Source organism: Rhopalosiphum padi, chromosome 2, assembly GCF_020882245.1.
Source record: "Rhopalosiphum padi isolate XX-2018 chromosome 2, ASM2088224v1, whole genome shotgun sequence".
Classification (NCBI taxonomy): Eukaryota; Metazoa; Arthropoda; class Insecta; order Hemiptera; family Aphididae; genus Rhopalosiphum; species Rhopalosiphum padi.
Window position 1 is genome coordinate 72,169,851 of NC_083598.1, and position 19,962 is coordinate 72,189,812.

Consider the following 19,962-nt stretch of genomic DNA (forward strand, 5'->3'; position numbering starts at 1 on the left):
ATCAGCCTATAATATACCACTCGACACTAGTATTTATTACCAGGCAATGATTTATTTTTGTTTGATTTTTATAATATTATACCTTAATAATAAATGTTCATAATGGATGTAACAATAATACATGTCGACTAAATGTAGATTGTCATAATAATTTATACTAATATTAATAATTTGACGTGCTTTACATTTATTTTACATGTAATTAAAAATTATACTTATTACAACGATTATTGATTGCATCGTTTGTTATTTTAATAATGATTTACAATGTTAGAAGATAAAAAAATCGTATATAAACATAAAAACTAATTAAATATTACACTATGTCTGATTTAGTTGTTACAATGTGAATAACAATGGTTCAAACGAATTGAATCTCTACACATAACTGGCACTCGTTTCATTCCCAGTTTAATTTTTCCATAAACATAAAGTAAGCATTTGTTCACCTCGCATATATAATATAATTATATAACTTATATTATATATTATACGAATGGACAGAAATATAACGTTTCTCATGTCACGTTTAAGTAACTCTTGGCTATAATTATTACGGAAAACATTCAATGAATATTGATGTTTGACAGTAATTGTTCAAAGAAAAAAAAACTACCGAAACCAATGACGACGAAACGACTCGTGTGGCTTTGGCTAAACCAATAATGAAATAAGACGACAATATTATTATGACTAAGGTATTTCATATTTTAAAAAAAGGGGTGTACGTTGCTTTAACTGTGTACACAAAAATAGTTTAAATTCCGTAAAACTAATAAAAAAAACTAGATCGTAAAACGTTTACTGGAAGTAAAACCAATTCCTTTTTAAAAACCAAAGTATTAATAAAATATGGTATTGATCGGTTAAAATAAATAAATATCGACTAATACATAATATATATATGATTAATGTCTTGCAAAAATTGAAATAGCAGCAGTTAACGCGAAAACAAATATTGAGACCATGTGATCATGAAATGGTTTTTTTTTAACAGTCAATGATTTTCGAAAATTGTCTCCAAGGGAATTCCACTTGTAATACTGCAAGTAGAGTATCTATGTAGTATATACGAGGAGAGATGAATAATCTAACGTATAGAGCACTGAACCAAATACACGAAGTCATCACTGTGATTAAAAAAAAACCTGGTATATTCAGTTGAACGGTGTGGTGACTTTGACGATGGTCATCGTGGACGGAGTAATAAATAACATTTTTTGAACCGTCTGACCATTATAAATTATAATATAATACATTACGAAAAGAATAGAGAACCCTTAAATCAAACCCGATGACCCCGTGTAGAGTGAAGTATGGCGCCCCCCCTCGAGGTTTACCGCCCACGCAGAACACGGCGTCGGGTGTAAGGCACAAGGCAATAGTTTTCTTCATTTTTTTTCACCCGACTATTATGATATTATGAGTATATAGGTACGTGCACTCGTATGTCATGAGAGGGTTTGGCTGGAACGAACAATAGGCGAGACCATCATCATCACACAGGGCTGTGCCGCGCGGCGTCAGTTTGGGGGCATTGCGCTTCTTCCACACATACACACATACACACACACACACACACATACATACAATACACAAAAACTCACAACCGACTTAAGTTCACGCGGGGTGTGAGGAGGGGGTAACGTCCACACTCGCACGCGGGCCAGTCTTCAAGCGCAGTTAACCGTCGCACACGATCGTATAAACACACACGCGCACACTTCTGCCGGACCACACCACTCACGGACGACGACCGTGAATAATATAATATTTATTGTATTACACGCTCCAGTGTTCGCCCACCCGCACAAACGTAATACTGCCATTGCGCACGAACTCGTCCCGGAGGAGCTAAATAATAATATTATTAAATTATAATATTATTGTCAACCGGCAGAATACGAATACAATATTAAACAGTAGCTGTTTTGACGATAGACATACGACTGCAAATCGTCATGATTACCGCCGGTTCAACACGGGTCGCTTTGACCGTGGTCACAGTATTCGCATGGTTTGCGGCAGGTCAGTATATTATATATATAATTATTGTTTTAATTATTATACTATGCTAATTTGCGTTGGACGGTTATTACTAAGTAAAATATTTGTTGTATTTAACGTGAATCTCCGGTAACCGATTCCGGAGCTATACCTTTGAGCTATATTGGTATATTCTCGTATAATATCGATTATATAATCGTATTATAATCGGTTTATATAGTTTAAATGTATAATTGGTATAAAGATAGGCCTATTATAAACCTATAATTAGTATTATGGAATTATGTCTATAGCATATGTGTAAATATGGTTAAAAACCGGCGGGTAGGGGGGTTAGGAGTTTAAAGGTAGGGCTAAGCCTCCAATTCCCCAAAATGTACGACTAGGGTTTATGAGTATAAATGTGCAATATTCTCCGAGATCTCACTAAGTAGGTTTAATTTTTTCCAGCTTTTCTATGATAGAAAATTTATCTTATACAATCGTTTAGAATGTATAACTCGATATTATATCTATATATGCGGAGATCGGGAGATATGAGAGTTTTTTGTAAATTATAGATAATATGTATGTTAATTTTAAGTATTTCAACTTTAAGTGTTGTATAAATATAAGATTATAACTACATACCTACCTAATATTTTGATTATTTAACGAGCTTTGGGAAAATATTAATTTTCTGAATAATAATATTAAATTGATAAATACATTTATTTATTTTTTATTATTATCCACTTTTAAGTTTAAACTTGTCCTGAAGACTTTAATGGTGGGTATTTTTTAATTTTCCAGTGATAAAATTTAAAATTCAATCGAGTTTATAACTTTTTCATTACTTAAAATTAGAGATAAAATAATAAGAAAGAGTACTATATATACTAACTTATAATTTTATAGTTAGGAGTTGTTTAATTTTAAATATTATATAGCATATTGTTGGTGTGTGAATGTATTGTAAACACCATAAACAAAGTATAAAATTTAGTGTAAATTCTTCAATATTCTATCTCGTTTTGAACCGCTAACGTTTTAAATACTTACACAATATAACGTAGCTGAAGGTTACGTTAAAAAAACTAAAAAAAAATAATGCTACACTGTTCCACACAACTTCCTGTTTAGTGTTTACACGAAAATACGTATATCTAGATCTTCTTGAAAACGGAAGCCACACGAATACACGATAGGTTAGGTTGTACAGAGTGCACTAAAAGTATACGTTGTTTTTGAAATTTATATTAATGTACATATTATTGATAATGTTCTTTAAAAAAATCTGACGAATGACAAATGTCAATGAATATACATTTGTTTATAATAATTAATATTCTATAATCATAGATTTTAATAATAAAAAAAAAAAGTGTGATTACAAGATAAAATATAGTTGGTTAATATTATGTTCCCTTTGTATACATACCGACAGTTGTTAAGCCGTTAGGGTCATTTTAACATCATTATGACGTATATTATGCAGAAACAAAAAACCACATCCTATGTAGACATGTAATATATAACGACGGGGTATGAAGAAAAGTCAAAGGAGCGAATCGTATGTGATGGGTGACTAATTTTTTGTTACTTTTATTATTATTTTTAATGTATGTACGTGGTACCGTCGTTAAAAATTAATTTACATCCAGCAATAGTTATAACAAAAATAATAATAACGTTTTAATTAAATAATAGCACCAGCTTCGTATAATGTGTAGTGGAAAACGCTAGGTACTGAAAACAATGCTGTGAGGGCTCGTGACCTTCGAAGAATATAACGTTTAGAACCATTACAATTGTTTGTATCTATCATAGCCTCAGCACAAAAGAATATCTTCAAAATATTTATTATTTTGAAAATTTCGTAGGTATATGCATAAAGAAATATTAATGTTCCCAAGCTATTTTAAAGGTCTGTTCGAAATATACCACAGTATTAAAAATATGTCGTGTTATAGAAATTAGAAATATTAAAATAATAATAATATGATCATCATCAATAGGGGTTATTTATTTCTGAGAATATTAGAATACCTTAATATCAAAATTAATGAAAAGATAATTAACTAAATCGGGTTTAAGTTTTAAGATTATTTGTATTCGATTATAAATACAATAGCCACAAGACTATTTTTTTAGATAACAATTTTTCATCTCGTCCAGTGGTCTGTCATATTATAATCATGTATTTTTAAAAGAATGCTCATATAAAAAAAAAACAAATTAAAATGTAGTATAATGATTCAGTTTGGTTAGAATGAAATAATAAATGATATACATACATGATATACCTGTTGGGCAGGCTTTTTAAAATGTAATACTGCGACAGGTATAATAAAACAATAATACAATAATACAATTGTATTGTATTCATTTTATTTTTATTATTAATGATACAAGTATATTGTATTTAAGACCCTGTGTTTGAAGTAAACAGCATATCCTTAGGATATATGCGGTGGAATTCTATCAACCCTTTTATCGATTACATAATCATATCTATTATTATCATAATTAAATAGCAAATTATGATTTCTTTGTGGATGTTCCTTTTTGTCTAATTTTTTTTATAACGATAAGTGATGATCAAAGTATTGAAAATTGAAATTTTTCAAAATATTGTAATTTACTGTAAGTGATATTTTTAATAATTGGATAGAATATTAATATGTATCCATTTTCCACTCACTCTTGGCCGCGGTAATAACACCTTTGTTTCTGGTTTTTGTATATAATATCAAGTATTGAAGTATTATAAAAAGATTTATATGATTATTAATATGTTGCAGTTACGTTTTAATTATTACTAAAAATGACGTATATAAAAGTATATTATGTAAATACTCTTTTTAGCCTTAATTATAATGAAATTAAAAAAATCTCTAAAGTAATATTAACCAATATAAATAGTAATGTTTTGATTTCTTATACAATATGTAACACCTAAAATTTATACAACGACTTCAAAATAATAAAAATCATAATAAAAATTTCAAAGAATCAGCATAGTAAATATTTGAACTTAAAATTGTTTAAGATGTAATACTGTGAGAATAAAAATATTTCCCGAAATAATGTATTACTTAAAATATAAATCAAATTTATTATTAACTATTAACGTATATTTCATAATAATATAATATGACATTTTTTTAATCAAATAGTTTTTTTACATTTTTTTTTTTTAAACCATAAAGCCAATTAATTTTAGTTTAGTTTAACATTTTATTTTTATAAATTTATAAAATATTATTAAGTTTAAAAAAAATATAATATGTTTTAGTTAAAATTAGTGTATTAAATTAACATTAAAGATAGGTATAACTTATAAGACAGGAAAATTTATTCACATACTGACCATATACATTATACATATTTTTTATTTTTTACAATCCCAGCCTAACCTATTAAATATTATTAGCGATTTGAACGAAAGGAATATTAAGGCTTGCTAATGCAAGTAATAAATTATTTTATGTGAGGGACCGACAAACAGTCTGGAGAAGTTTTTATTTTGCAGATGTAAAAAAAATTAATTTCTCTATATAACACCAAGCTGTGCGTAATACTTTTTGTGCGCTAGTCTGAAGAAGACAAAACGCGATTTGCCCTTCAGAAGGATTAATAGCCGGACATTTTTCAAGGACATACTGGGACGGCAAGCAATTACAGAGAGAACAAAAACAAATAAAAAAACACGATAAGCCATTAGTTAAAAACAAAACCACATCGGGTGTCAAAAATATGAATTTATACATTTTCATAATTGCAAAGTAGACAACATTTGATATTTATATTAAAATTAATTATTAATTATATATTTTCTCGATTGAATACAATTATTTATAAAAATTAAAAACCGAAATGATTTGGATGAAAACATTAAAGTTAGGGAATAAAAATAAACAATATATTTATTTTTAAAAATGCGTAACATCCTGAAAATATTATATTTTTTTTAGGTATCAAATTAAACAATGAGATTATATTAAATTAAATAGACATTTACTAAATTCTATAAATATATAACATACATTTACAAATTATACAACTTGAAATGATCTCACATTTCCATTAGCCATCATTATTAACTTAGTTGGTAAAAATACCTATTATACTAAACTGTAAATACATAATAATATTATAGGTATGCGTAGTAAAAAAATATGGACAATAATTCTACTTTTTATTAATTATTTTTAGCAATTTATTTTATGTTTAGGTCAAAGGATTACAACAATACAGTTGGATGGCACTCAGTACTACATCAGTAGGATGAATCCATATTCAGCGGAATTAAACTATTTTTTGGCATATGAATATTGCAGATCAATTGGATTGCAATTGGCTTCATTTGAAACGTTGGAAAAAACAAACTCAATATCGGATTTCTTAAGAAATGCTGGTAAGAATAACAATTTTTACTAATCCAAGATTATTGAGAAACACTATAATAATTTAGGTCGGTATAAAAGTAAATAACCGAGTAAATACGCTGTGTAAATAAATACCAGACTTCTGTAAACAAATGACATACATAACTGTGTTCCGACAATTATGTAAACATACGATTCTAAAACTGAAATTTAAGTTTATGGATTTTAAACACCAATAAATATCAAAAACAAAATTGTAATAGTAAAATTATTGAAAATGATAAAAAGAAATTTTAAATTGTTTTACTTTATTGTAATTTATAAAAATGTATTTGATTTACATTTCTTGAAATTACACTTGAAGGTTATGATGAATAGTTATAATATAAACAGACGGTTTGAAACTTTTTTGAGAAAACCATCGAACATTTTTAACTATATATTAAATTCAATTGATTGAACAGAAATGTTGGTTTAGAATAAGGAATATCGACATTTAATATAAGTAGATACAGTATTGCCCAGTGTATGAAATTCTTTTACTTTTGCGTTATTTTTCATGGTATATTATAATTTTTAAGTTTTCACTCATGTTTATAATATTATCCAAGTGTATTGTATATTTATATAAAATACAAATAGATTTTAATTTGGAGAAATTTATTTGAAAAAATATGTGATGTGTATAGAAATGTATTTTACTGTGGTGAAAATTTAATTAATAGAAAAATAATATTCTTACATTAATAACTACGTAATATTATAATATAATATAAAACTAAACACACTGTATCGCAAACCGTTCAAACATGAATCATAAATGAAAATTCAATTTCTCTCAGTACCGAATGAAACTCTATGGCAAACAAAAAACAATGACAATTGCGTGTGAAAAATAAATGAAAGAACCGTCAAAATATAGAAACTGTCCAGTAAATTAGTAAAAAAGGTATTTTTGTTGTTATTGTTTTAAGGTTACAACAAATTCGACTATTGGACATCTGGAAACCGCTTGGGCACTGACATGCTTATCTGGATGTCAACGGGTCTACCGTTCAACACAACTTTCAACCAAATGAAACGGCCCAACCCGGACAATAACGGTCTGGATAATGAAGACTTGAAAATGAACGCTAGACCGGAACTGCCCATAGCTAGGAAAAAGAGGTGTGATTTCATGGCTATGTGAAATTAATACTTACAACCAATATAACAATACACAAATAAATAACAACCGTTTTGCGCTTTTCAGGGGTGAAAGTGGTTCCAGAGATGGATGCGTAGCGATTAAAGCGCCTAACATGGACTGGGTGACGGCCGACTGTACAGACCTGAAGGATTTCATTTGCGAGCAGACCAGATGTTATTATTACAACTATGGGTCGATTCCGGTGTCCTCCAGCCAGGGGTAAGCTACAGGTGAGAATTATTAGTCGAGACTTGGTCAAAATGTACTTCTAATATACGTGTATAAATCCTCGAAAAAATTCGAAATCGATATCGCACTTATATAACGTAATATTTAATACTTTTTACTTTTTAGTATTTTTTCATTTCCTAATAATATTTACGTGTATAACATGTAGCCATGTAGGTATAATAAGTACACGTACACATAAAAGTAATATAATATTTTATGTATAGCAAATTCGTTTATGATTTTCGTTTTAAAAATGAAATATTATTTTATATACAGTTATTGAATTTTACGTTTTTCATTTTATGAATTCAAGAATGACCTCAATACCATCTTGTGACAGGCTTGTATACTCATAAAAATATAACTTTAATTATAAGAACTGTCATAATATCCGGAAATATTATTTTTATCAAACAAGTTTTGTTACTACGTTACTTTATTTTTTCATAATAAACGTATATCGGATAAAATAAAAATGTCTTATTTTAGTTTTAGGAAAAAACAATATTTTTAAAGACAAGATATAAAATGCCTAGTTTGATAATTTGAAAATTTTGTCTTATGTTAGGTCTCCATATAATATTTAAATTCCTTTTTAATATGTGAATATTCATATTTTTTTATTTTATTCCTGCACAAAAGTGAATTACGTATATTGATACATATTGAATATGTATAAATTAAAAAATACATAAAATCTGTAAAAAAAATAGAATTCTAAACATATTGCTTTTTATTTTCACATTATGATAAATGTCACGACCATAATATATTTTTTTTACAACGATAAAGTGCGTATTGATTACCAATATATTCTTTCAAAGCCACACGAACCGCAAAAACAAGCATTCTGCACAGTAAATAACTGATTCAAATTTCAGAGGAGCACGTATAAATTTCCAAATATAAAATGCGACGATAATATAATATAATATATGCTATATTAGACTTTTGGACCATCTAATTTATCGGAATTTATTTTGATATTTCAATTTATCTCAGATCCGGACCACATACGATTATAATTCGTCGCCACTGATATTCGATATTCGTTTTTTTTATACCATGGTATAGTCAGGAATTAACATCTGTAAAATTGTTGACGTAAAACCGTACATTTACCTATACTCGCTTAGGTGCTCAAAAAGTGTCCATTACAATGTTGTGTATATTTATTTTTCAGTTTTGGTTATAAACAAAAAGCTACAGCATTCCCAATTCATTCAAACTTATCTTTGGAGGAAAACACTACCGCTCCGACAACTACTACCACCACCACTACTACCATCAATCCCAGTAATCCCACCACTACTACCACCACTACAACCACTACTCCTGCCACCACCACTACCACCACACCAGTATCGCCCAATATTATGCTTACGACCTCCGACGTTGCGGCCGCAGAGGGCTACGTGGTTACCGACATCCGCCGGAAGTCGGAAGTCGACGATGAAAACGACAACGATGCTCCTAGGGCGGCGGAACCGGAACCTGAAATGACGGTCTCGACGACATCCGGTCCGGTGGTCGACGATTTGTTGCCCGCGAGTACCATCGAACCACTGCAAAGTGGATATCAAGAGTCGCAGACCGACGAACAACAGTCGACCAGTGAACCACGAACGGATGAACGGCCGTCGACTGATGAACGAGCGGACAGTCAGTATTTTACCACTGAACTTCCGACACTCATTCAGATGCACAATCAACAACAGTACGAACAACAGGAACACGACCAACAGCTACACAGGCATCATCAACGTAACGAGGTGAAACAACGCGGGAAACAAGAAATAGATCGTCGAGATCAACAACAGCACAACGACGCGTATGCTTTCGAATCGTTGGAAAAGGCTTTTGCCACTGCAGTGCCGCACAAGATTCGATCTACCAAGGATTTGGAACAACCAAAAGACGTCGCTGCAGCTACCGGTGATCTACAGTTACCGTGGTCGTGGGCCAAAGACATTATGTTACAGAAACCAGTGTTGAAAAAGTCATCACAAGAAGTCGCTTAATTTCATATCAATCGGCGAGTTCTACGTTTAAAATATTATATTTGTTTAAAGAAAAAATTTTTTTTTTTAAATAGAATAATTACGTATGACATTTGAAAATCAAAAATCATCCACAAAACTAGACTTCGTACAAATGTTGCTCTCTTCCGCGTTTCTCCCTACACGTCATTATTATTTGTAGTGAATTACCTACACTACAATCAGTCATGTATAATTACAAAAATCTGTTCTCAGTGCTTAATTCCGTGGAGTAATGGTGGTACATTTAATTTCATGTGATTACCTATATATATTTTTTTAATTTTATTTAGAAAAGTAATGAAAATAATGAACAAATCATGTCGGTATAATATAAAAGAATATAATAAGTAGACAGACCGATTCTGTTTATTGTTTTTACTTATTATATTCTTTTGTGTCTATCGATTATTATTTTATTTTGTATATATTAATTTTTATAGATTCTCTCTTAGACTTATTAAAAATGTACTTTAATATTTAATGGTAATCATTTTGAATAAATCAAGTGATTAAAAACAAATTTGTGTTTTTGTATACTTACCATCCATTAATGACGCCTTCTATGTTAAGCATAGGCACAATTTTAAACACATAAGTGTCCCGTGCCTTTTTGGCGGTGATTGTGTTTCCACAAAGATAGTCAATTACACCATCAATTACCCAAGATGAACTTGTCTCGCCAGGATGCACTCGAGATGTCAAGTATATAATATGTCGATCCTGCACAGAAAAGATAGCGTTAAACATGATATAGTAATAATAATATATTAATATAGTCAATAGTCGTGGCATATATTTTAATACATAGATTATAGATACCAATATTTCAATGAATTAACGAGACTTACAAATAAGACCAATTTTAATAATGCTATAAAATAGTGTTTTATTACATGTAGTATGTACAGATAATTTTATTAATATACTAGTTGTATTAGTGAAATAAATTTGAATTTATATTTAAGTAAAATGTTTCGCTCTATTATTATAACTTTATATCATAGATAATTTATTATTTACTTTATTAGCTAGGTCAAAATGTTATACAGACATACAATTATAATTTTCAATTAGGATATTTGTTTTGTAAATATAATTTTGAATTTTAACATTATAGTTACCTATTGCTTAATTCAATTTTTATATTTGCATCGATTTTTTATTATTGGGTATGATTATTATTATTATTTTTAAATGAATTTTTGAGTTATTTTCCTCGAGGTATAATAATAAATATATTTTATAATAGTTCATCACAAATAAAACATGTAATATAATATTTAAAAATGTATAGAACGTTATGATGGTCTTCTTGTAGGTATACTATATAATAAAATTACTTTAATTTTTTTTTCGTTGGTTTCAATAGAGGTAATCGTAATAATTGGCACTTCATTATTATTCAATGATCTACATAAACAGTTTGCACGGAATAATGTAGTATTTGGATCGACAGTATTTTTCCATTTGAAGCATTTGTACTGAAAAATAAACATAAAAATCATGTTTAAAATTAAAATTAATAAGAGAGATTTGTACACAATTGTGAGGAAAGTTATCAAAATATTAACTGGTTTCCCTATCTATAAAATGAATATAAATATTAGCGTATGTTTTTCGATAAATTACGTTATATCGGAATATAACGTTATTCTGCATTTGTCGTCATCAACATTATTTGTCTTACAATATGTACTACGAGTATATAGGTTATTCACATTGATTTTTTAGTGAATTAAATTAATATAAATGTATGAAATGGGAGTAATAATTGGATACGGGATATTTATGAATTATGTTTATACTATTTTTCTATGACTAAACGAATCAGGTAAACTCATTAATAAGATAGATTAAGAATAGAAAATCAAAGATTTGTGATGTTGTAGTATAGTTGACGCACCGTCTTAAATAAAAATTGGATAGTGCTTCGATTTATTTATTTATATATGTTTAAAGTACTGCCTAATTTTTTTTGGGGTTAATTGTTACTTAATTAAGTGTTTTTTATTTACTTCAACTGTACATCGTAACTATCAAACAAATTAGTTTTGGAGAGGGGCCAAATTCACGTATGTCGTATTCGTGAATCGTGAATATCTAGTTTATATTGTTTATAATATATTTATTTGATAAATAACGTGAATATCTGCAGGATTATAACGAATAACCATAATTTATTTATTTGTTAAATAACTTTGATGACTGGCGAATAACGTTGTATTTTTCCATTTCAAGTAATTTACCGTAAAACTTATACAATAAATGATCACGATGAGGTAACACCAAATATTTCGGCAAGATGACTTTTAATTTTATTCGGGTTTTTTTCACTGCATAAAGTACCTATTACATAAATAAAATTGTTGTTAATCTGTTTTTAAATATACAGTAAAAAAAATTTTTTTTTTTTAATTACGTCTCACTCTTTTTTTGAATTTACGTTTAAAAAATAATAAATTTTTTTAAATAACTAACATAAATTTTTTTCTATTGTAAAATTAAGTTATGAAGAAATAATTAAAAAAATGTTATGAGTCCAGTACAAATCATACAAAATGATAAATTGGCTCGATAACAAACATTTTATTTTTATTATTCGTATTATATTTTCATATTTTTTAACCAAATAAATAATAATAATTATAATAATTTAGTAAATTTTTATTGATTCGTATAATATTTTTAGTCGTTCCCAAGTACTTGATTTTTAAGATCAAAAAGCTTTATAAATCAAAATTATTTTTTAAAAATATAATGTTATTATTGTAATTCAATTAGTTTTAGAAAAAGAGGTAGGGAAGCGATTTAAAAAAACGATTTTCTATAAATGCGCGAAAAAATATATAATAAAATATTGAATTTTTCAAAAATAAGTGTAATACCTAAGTACTTTATAATTTATAAAGTAAAAAATAAGATTCAAATAAAAGTAAATCCAGTTGGAATATAATTAAGTGTTACATTAAACCATGATAACACAATAAAAGGTTATCAAATTATTGAAAATTTTAATACAGTTTCTTATACTATTTAATTAAATTTGAATTCATGATAATCGATATAAATAAATGTGCCTACCTACCGTACATTAATATGATTATAACTATAATCATACATAACATTTATTATATTATACATAATTATAATTATATCGTGTTCGATTTTATCGTCCGAAAATAAGTTAAAAATTATGCTCAAAGCGCAGTTATAAAATAATATCATTGTATCGAATTTCACATGTAATGTAATTTTTCACTATTTTTGTCAATCAACAATTAATTTTAATAATTACCGAACAGTTAATTGAACATATTTACCAATAATTTTGAATATGTATACGGATAAACATATGCTATGTAACATATGTCTTGGTCGAATGGGAATTGAATTGAAAAAGTAGCGGTCATGTAAGAGCCATGAGTCTTATTGCAGTTTTTGTAACAATTCCGGTAGTAACAAATGTCCATTCCAGTGCGTGTCCAGCCTTTCTTTGACTCAGTATAGTTTTTCACCGAAAACATGATCGGCTGCATGCCACTTTTGTATTGAGAGCTATGTTTCTCCATATTTACTATATTAAATACATATGGCTTAAGTGCCTCCATGTTGGATACCTGAATGAAAGAAAAATATTATAGTCAAATCAGCTAATAAAATGCATTATAAGCTTAAACAAAAACTGATAATAATAATAACATTAGTTCATTTTATGTGCATTTATAATAAAGAAATACTCCATAACTTAATCATATGATTAGATATTGCTATATTTTAAAATCAATCAATTCAATAAAACAATTTACTTTATTTAAATTGTATGCAGCAACAGACTGCAGTAGCTGTCTACAGTCCAAAGTGACTACGTAAGTGACAACATTTATAAATCAGGCTTAATATGAAAATAATATTATTGTATTTCATTAAAAATAAAGTAAAAATGATATTAATATAATATTCTTGGGATTTTTAAGATAATATGTAAATTAACAATATTAAAAAATTATCTTTTACTTGAATTTATAAAAAATATTTAAAATAATATAGACATAGTTATAATCTAAGTTTTTTTCAAAAATTTATTTATATTATATGTCTCATTGAAACTAATTATTATATCTAAGTTATATGATTTAGTTAACAATTTTATGTTGACATTTATACATTCATTTCATTAAAAGAATATATAAAATTTATAAAAATCTAAGTAAGGTAGTATGAATATCGCGCAAGGCAAATATTTTAAATTTTAATTGAATACATATTAAGTTAAATATAATTTATAAAGTGTTATATGTATTAAAAAGATTTTTTTACTAAAATACACGTTTAAAAAGAATTGAAAACGAATTTGCAATTTTTCTTGATTTCAGACTTGCAGAGTAAAACAGAAGGTTTATTTGAAATAAAAAATAATATTGCAAAAGAGAAGATAAGTACCTATAATAGATGGCAAATAATTAAAAAATCAATAAATTACAATGTTATAATGCATATAAATTTGATTATTAAAATTTAAAATCGTACTTGAAAGTAAAACCATTGGCTATGTGACATTGAATTTACGTCAGAATTCAAAATCAAATCGTACTCGTTAGAACCAATCTGAATAAAAAATCAAGTATTAAAGTAACAAAAATAACAACATTTTATTGACTATAAAATACTAACCTTAATAGCTTTTCGAAGATTACCACATTCGAAACGGGATTCAAAATTTAAATAATCAAACCCTGATTTTACACCTAAATTTCGCTCATCATAATTTGATATCCTAAAAAAAATTATTTTCAGTTAGGTATATATTTCAAAGATAAACGGTTATTGATTTTTTAATTACTGCTGTGGAGAATTGCAAGCGTCGTTTACACTTTCCAATAGATAATCTAAATCATACACGATCATATCACCAGAGTCTCGACGTTTGGCCACGCTACGCTCTAAGCACGATAACAATTTGTTGCTAATAAAATTACAATTTATAACATAAATTAATAATTAAAAGTAAATGATTACACAAATCTATTAGGAGAGCTACTCCGTTTAAAATATATCAGTTATGTATAAAAATAATACATATAATTTTCACGTATTCAAAAATGAAATAACTTGTCCTTGGAAATTAAATCGAAATTGTAAGACTTGGCTGTATTCAAATTACTTATTATGGTAAAGATTTAGCCAATGGCGAAAATTTAAAACTACTTAATGATAAACATCTTTGTTTATACATTATACGGAGAGTATAATATTACTAACTATTAATTAGTTACCTTCAAAATTAAAAAAATAAAGTATAGTTTTAAAGATTAAATTTTTTTTTCTAATAGTTAGGTAGGTACTATAAATATGCACTATGAGAGATTTACACATATAATTTAAAATAGCAAAATCAAATATCATATTGTAATGATTTTGAAACTAGAAACCTAGTAAAAATAAAATACTTTATTGATATTATATATGGTTTTTTTATTGTAGTAAAATAATAATTGAAACTCGTAGGTAGTAATAATAATTGCAGAAATGAATGTTTATTAACAGAAATAACGAACGTTGGCAGTATATTGAATTTAAAATTTTTAACTAACTATTAAAAATCGTCCTTACCGGGAAACGTGAACGTCGCTATTATATAAGGACTCTAGTGGTTGATCGTCATTAATGAATCCTATCCAATCAGGATAGGCGACTTTAACGAAAGGGGAGACGCTGTTGACACGTTTTGCTATACTTAAATATGCAGCCTTATGTGTTTGACATGTCCGCAAGTTGGCCATCAACCCAATTTCATTTTTCTGATAAATATAAATAAATCGTTAATTTTCTATATTTTGCTAGCATACTATATAACTAAAAAAACACTTATCATTATAAAAAAATTGATCATAAAATACATATCACACAAAATGTACTTATTTAGATTAAAGTACCAACAACTAAAAATAACTTACGTCCGTAATCAAATGATGGTCAATTAGTAGTGGTGTAATTCTACTGAAATAAAAAGTATAGCATTACTTAATTTTATAATATTTATTCATGGTTGAAATATTATTTTCTGAGAATGTTTAAGAATGTAATCAACACTTCAAATTTAGACTTAACCGGTTTATTTACCGCATTATACACTTTATGGTGTTTGCAATTAAATTGGACCAATGGAAATAACTCAATCTAAATTTAATATATTTTAATGAAAATTGATTTTGGCTTGTTTCTAAGTTTAAGAAAATATTTTATTTTCAAGTTGTAACTAAATAAACCTATGAATATCACCCACAAATAAAATAATAAATCATAAATGTACCAGTGCCCGACAATACAGTGGGCCGATTGCATTTACCTATTAAATAATTTAATTCTGTTAGTCAATAATATTTAATAATTTCCTCGTATGTCCAATCTACATTTTGCTTACTTTAAATATTTATTTAACTTAAGTTTATTGGCTGAATTATGTTTTTGCGTTTCGTTGTTGAATTCTGCAAACAAACGTCCATACCTGTAATAAAATGTAATAAATGTATATAGTGAAAGAACGAACACTTATTTTTAAATTGAGTTAAATAATAATAATACTTAATAGTTTATTTTTATAATATTAATTCAATAACGATAGATACATACCTAAGAGAATAATAATTGTACAAATATTATTCGTACGGCGCATTGAGTATGCAATTTAGGTACATTATATAATTATACATTGTAGAATATGGAATTATTACTCTATTGCATCTAATATTTTATTTTTAATCATAAATAATTATTATGAGATATATATATTACGTTCTTACGTTAATATGAGGTCATCACGATCTTTCCAGTAATTAAAGGGTATTTCAAATTTTACCGATTCAGGTTTTCGAATGATTAAAGGATCCGTTAAATTTTGGACTACAGCTATTTCAATGTCATCGATATCACTGTCGTCACTGTCACAGCCTGCATATTTATCTGAATCTAAATTTTCAAACAAATACATATCAGATAATTAAAAAAGTGTAAATTAAAAAATATACAATTATGCTGTTAATAACGATTTTATTTATGTATAAGTTTAATTTCAAATTAATTAAGTTTTTTTATAACCAATACAATTATTAAATTATTTTAGTTATATATTATACCTTATATATTATATAATATAAATAGATTTTAATACTAAGAAAGTAAAATACTAATATGATCTATAGTAAAAACTAATTTAAATTTATATTTAATTGCAATAAGGTTTTTTTTAAAGTTTGACGAGTATTAAAAAAAATAATATATTATTAATGTTTTTTTTTTATGCGATCTTTAAACTATATATTGATATAATATGTTAAACATTGATGGGTGCATACAAATTTAAGCAAATCAATTCCAACATATTAAAATACTAGTCTTCATGTTATATTTTATTATTTTAATGTATCTTAAATTTTAAAACACAAAATGCATTTTATGTTTAACTTGTTAAGTGACATTAATAATGAAATCATTTTTTTATCCACTTTAAATATGTAAGTGGTTCTGAAAATAAAAAGTGTATGAAATTATATTGTTGCCAAATCTTTATGTGGTGTGTTGAAAACACTTCTAAAAAAAATTGGACAACAAACAAAGTTTAACTAATCAAATTTTATCTATATATCATTAGAAATGTATTAAATACAGTATTGCTAAGTATTATGTTGATTAATATTTTCAATATATATGTATATTATTCATCCTGGTTCAATTAATAAAGCAAACAATTATTTCAAATAAATTATTATAATGTTTAACTTACCGTTATCGTTGAGGTTTATATCTCCTAAGCTAAAGGTAAGTGCTGATTGGGTTGAACTTAAAGGTAAGAGTAGTAGTTTTTCTTGACAAACATTTATAACTGTACACAATTTTGACATGGCAGAATTATAAACCTGGTCTTCCGGGCAGCGAACGCTGAATTGATATAATACATTAAATTTGTTAGACTTTCTTAGTGCTGTCCGTCCATTATCTATGAACCAATTAACAAAATTAAAGTAAACAGCTATGCTTGATAAATATGTTAAGATTTAAATATTTAACGTACTAGTGTTTGAAATGTGAACCAACACATCCAAAGCGGATGAAAATATTTTCGGGTGAGCTTTATTCGCAGTGTATAGTTTTATATTGAACACGTCCAAAGCGTATTGCATGAGCCCAGCGCGTATAACTTTATCACAATTTTCTTCAGTAACTAAAAACGTATATTTAATTATAATTTAACAATTAAATCAGACACAAATTATTAATACCTTTTTTTGTAATGTTTGCTAAAATTACAAGAATCACGTATTGTTTGTTTTTAATTAAATATTTATGGTTTTCCCTTAGTAGTTTCTCCAAGGTTAGCAAAAAATTATCCTTGAGAAGTACGCCAACAATAGTTTCTAAAAATCCAATCTGAATTTTATTAATTCCAATAATAAATAATATTAATTAATTTAAAAAAAAAAATAACGAACCGTTTTTTGTAATTGTTCTAAAGCATTTTAATAACGGAGAGATGAATTTAATATTTTTAATGTTGTTTTTTAAATTTTGATGGAACATTTTTGTTGCATTCAACATTTCAGCATGTTTTGAAAATTTGCTATCTTAAAACAAATACATTTTAAGAAGACATACATTTTATCATCATTTTTTTTTATTAATTACCTTTTTGTGAAAGTTGTCCTAGAATAAACACTAATTCGTTAAGAAGTACATCAGGCGATCCTACAGACTTTGATTGCAATTCCATTATTGACTTTATAAATATTTTCGTTGCTTCTAATTCTACCAGTTGTTTCAAAAATGTCTTTCTAGTTTGACCTGTACACATTTAATTATATTATAAATTCTTTGTACAACTTTACTAAATACATTATTTCTTAGTCTCTGTGTGTTTACCGGATTTTGGTGCAATACAAGCATGTATTACAGCTGCTAAATTTGTACATGTAGATTTATCCCTAGTTTTCTGGAATATTAAATTAAGTAATAAATAAAATTACAAAATAATTTTAAAATTGCATATTTCAGTATCAATACTTTAAAAATTAACCTTTTTAAAACAATATTTATGTAAAATGTAATGTTAAAATAAACAGAGAGAACTTATTCCAGTAACACATTTTATCAATCAAATATTGAAATACCTATCCAAATTAAAAATTGACATTTTCCAACTACACAATGCCATTCTTATTCTCGAAAATGTAACTCTCTGGGGTAGATTTGATAATTTCAAAATTAAACAACTAAATTCCAAAAAAATAATGGTCCTTCTTACATACATTTTTAATTCAATGGTCATTCTATTTTTAGTATTCTACCACCATATTCATACTTAAACAAAATAAAAACCACTAAACTTTTTATAATTGTTTATACCAATTAGTCTAAACTCGACCTTATTAAAATTATTTAAAAAAGCTTCTAAGTATTGTTGAGGAAAAAAAGTTTTACTTTAATCGCAATTTAATTTTTTAAATAATTTTTCTATAATCTACCAAATCTAGTATAATATAGTAGAAAAATTTGTTTCTCTTTAAAAGAAATAAAGTACTATACGCATACCTGTTTGACCATATTTGGCAGTTAACACGTAGGTTCTTTACTTAAATTAAAATTCATCTAACCATCTAGTGATAACTTTATCTTAAAATAACACACGGAAGATAATTTTTTCTCGTCTCGCTACAGGTAGAAACAATTTGTCTTCTTTTGTTATTTTAAACTCTCAATATTTATTTCTTTTAAGATAAATATATTAGATTTATTAAATTCGGAACTTTTTTTTAGCTCAACTAAAAAAAAATTAAAAACTATTTAAATAATTAGTACCTACATTTAATAATATTATTGAACTTATCATTTTATTTAAATATTTTAAACCAAATATTTAGAATTTGACATTTTTCCAAACGCTATAATTCATTTTTAAGTTTTAATTCACTGGAGTAGAGCCAACGTTTACTAGTCAAAGAAAACCAATTGAATCTTATGGTTATTATTTGCCCAAGTTGTTCGTCACACAAAAACTATTAATTATATGTTTGAGTCGTCACAAAATTATATTAGACATTATTGCTTATGTGAGATGGATCTATTTAAATCG

The 19,962-nt window shown here is 26.8% G+C and overlaps 2 protein-coding genes across 6 annotated transcripts in view; one reads left to right on the plus strand and one right to left on the minus strand.

Moving 5' to 3' along the window:
• Nucleotides 1–19,962, minus strand: part of LOC132919454 (cytosolic carboxypeptidase 1-like) — a 43,354-nt gene that overhangs the window by 12,171 nt on the left and 11,221 nt on the right. Inside the window, exons 4-19 of one of the 3 annotated variants that reach the window (XM_060981085.1) lie at nucleotides 18,753–18,822; nucleotides 18,519–18,674; nucleotides 18,326–18,457; nucleotides 18,116–18,250; nucleotides 17,908–18,057; nucleotides 17,620–17,832; nucleotides 16,640–16,805; nucleotides 16,261–16,344; nucleotides 15,794–15,833; nucleotides 15,450–15,637; nucleotides 14,680–14,802; nucleotides 14,511–14,613; nucleotides 14,367–14,444; nucleotides 13,160–13,456; nucleotides 11,180–11,320; nucleotides 10,381–10,559 (exon numbers count right to left, since the gene is read on the minus strand). In XM_060981085.1, coding sequence (XP_060837068.1) covers nucleotides 10,381–10,559; nucleotides 11,180–11,320; nucleotides 13,160–13,456; nucleotides 14,367–14,444; nucleotides 14,511–14,613; nucleotides 14,680–14,802; nucleotides 15,450–15,637; nucleotides 15,794–15,833; nucleotides 16,261–16,344; nucleotides 16,640–16,805; nucleotides 17,620–17,832; nucleotides 17,908–18,057; nucleotides 18,116–18,250; nucleotides 18,326–18,457; nucleotides 18,519–18,674; nucleotides 18,753–18,822 — 2,255 coding nt within the window. Of the gene's footprint in view, nucleotides 1–10,380; nucleotides 10,560–11,179; nucleotides 11,321–13,159; nucleotides 13,457–14,366; nucleotides 14,445–14,510; nucleotides 14,614–14,679; nucleotides 14,803–15,449; nucleotides 15,638–15,793; nucleotides 15,837–16,260; nucleotides 16,345–16,639; nucleotides 16,806–17,619; nucleotides 17,833–17,907; nucleotides 18,058–18,115; nucleotides 18,251–18,325; nucleotides 18,458–18,518; nucleotides 18,675–18,752; nucleotides 18,823–19,962 lie in introns of all 3 variants that reach the window. The other 2 variants (XM_060981084.1, XM_060981086.1) reach the window with 2 other exon arrangements.
• LOC132919455 (integumentary mucin C.1) lies at nucleotides 1,667–10,359 on the plus strand. Of its 3 annotated transcripts, none has more exons than XM_060981087.1 (5): nucleotides 1,667–2,028; nucleotides 6,224–6,406; nucleotides 7,352–7,544; nucleotides 7,630–7,785; nucleotides 8,981–10,359. In XM_060981087.1, exons 1-5 carry the CDS (start codon nucleotides 1,962–1,964, stop codon nucleotides 9,816–9,818), a joined length of 1,437 nt encoding a protein of 478 aa, XP_060837070.1. In that variant the 5' UTR covers nucleotides 1,667–1,961; the 3' UTR covers nucleotides 9,819–10,359. The 3 variants fall into 3 exon arrangements, with proteins under 3 accessions (XP_060837070.1, XP_060837073.1, XP_060837071.1); XM_060981090.1 differs by having other exon boundaries at nucleotides 7,630–7,796; nucleotides 8,981–9,120; XM_060981088.1 differs by lacking the exons at nucleotides 1,667–2,028; nucleotides 6,224–6,406 and having other exon boundaries at nucleotides 7,403–7,544; nucleotides 7,630–7,796.

Coding starts and splice junctions, on each gene's coding strand:
- LOC132919455 (XM_060981087.1), top strand. CDS start 1,962: ATGATTACCGCCGGTTCAACACGGGTCGCTTTGACCGTGGTCACAGTA. Junction 6,407..7,351: donor GGATTTCTTAAGAAATGCTG/GTAAGAATAACA, acceptor TATTGTTTTAAG/GTTACAACAAATTCGACTAT. Junction 7,786..8,980: donor CCGGTGTCCTCCAGCCAGGG/GTAAGCTACAGG, acceptor TTTATTTTTCAG/TTTTGGTTATAAACAAAAAG.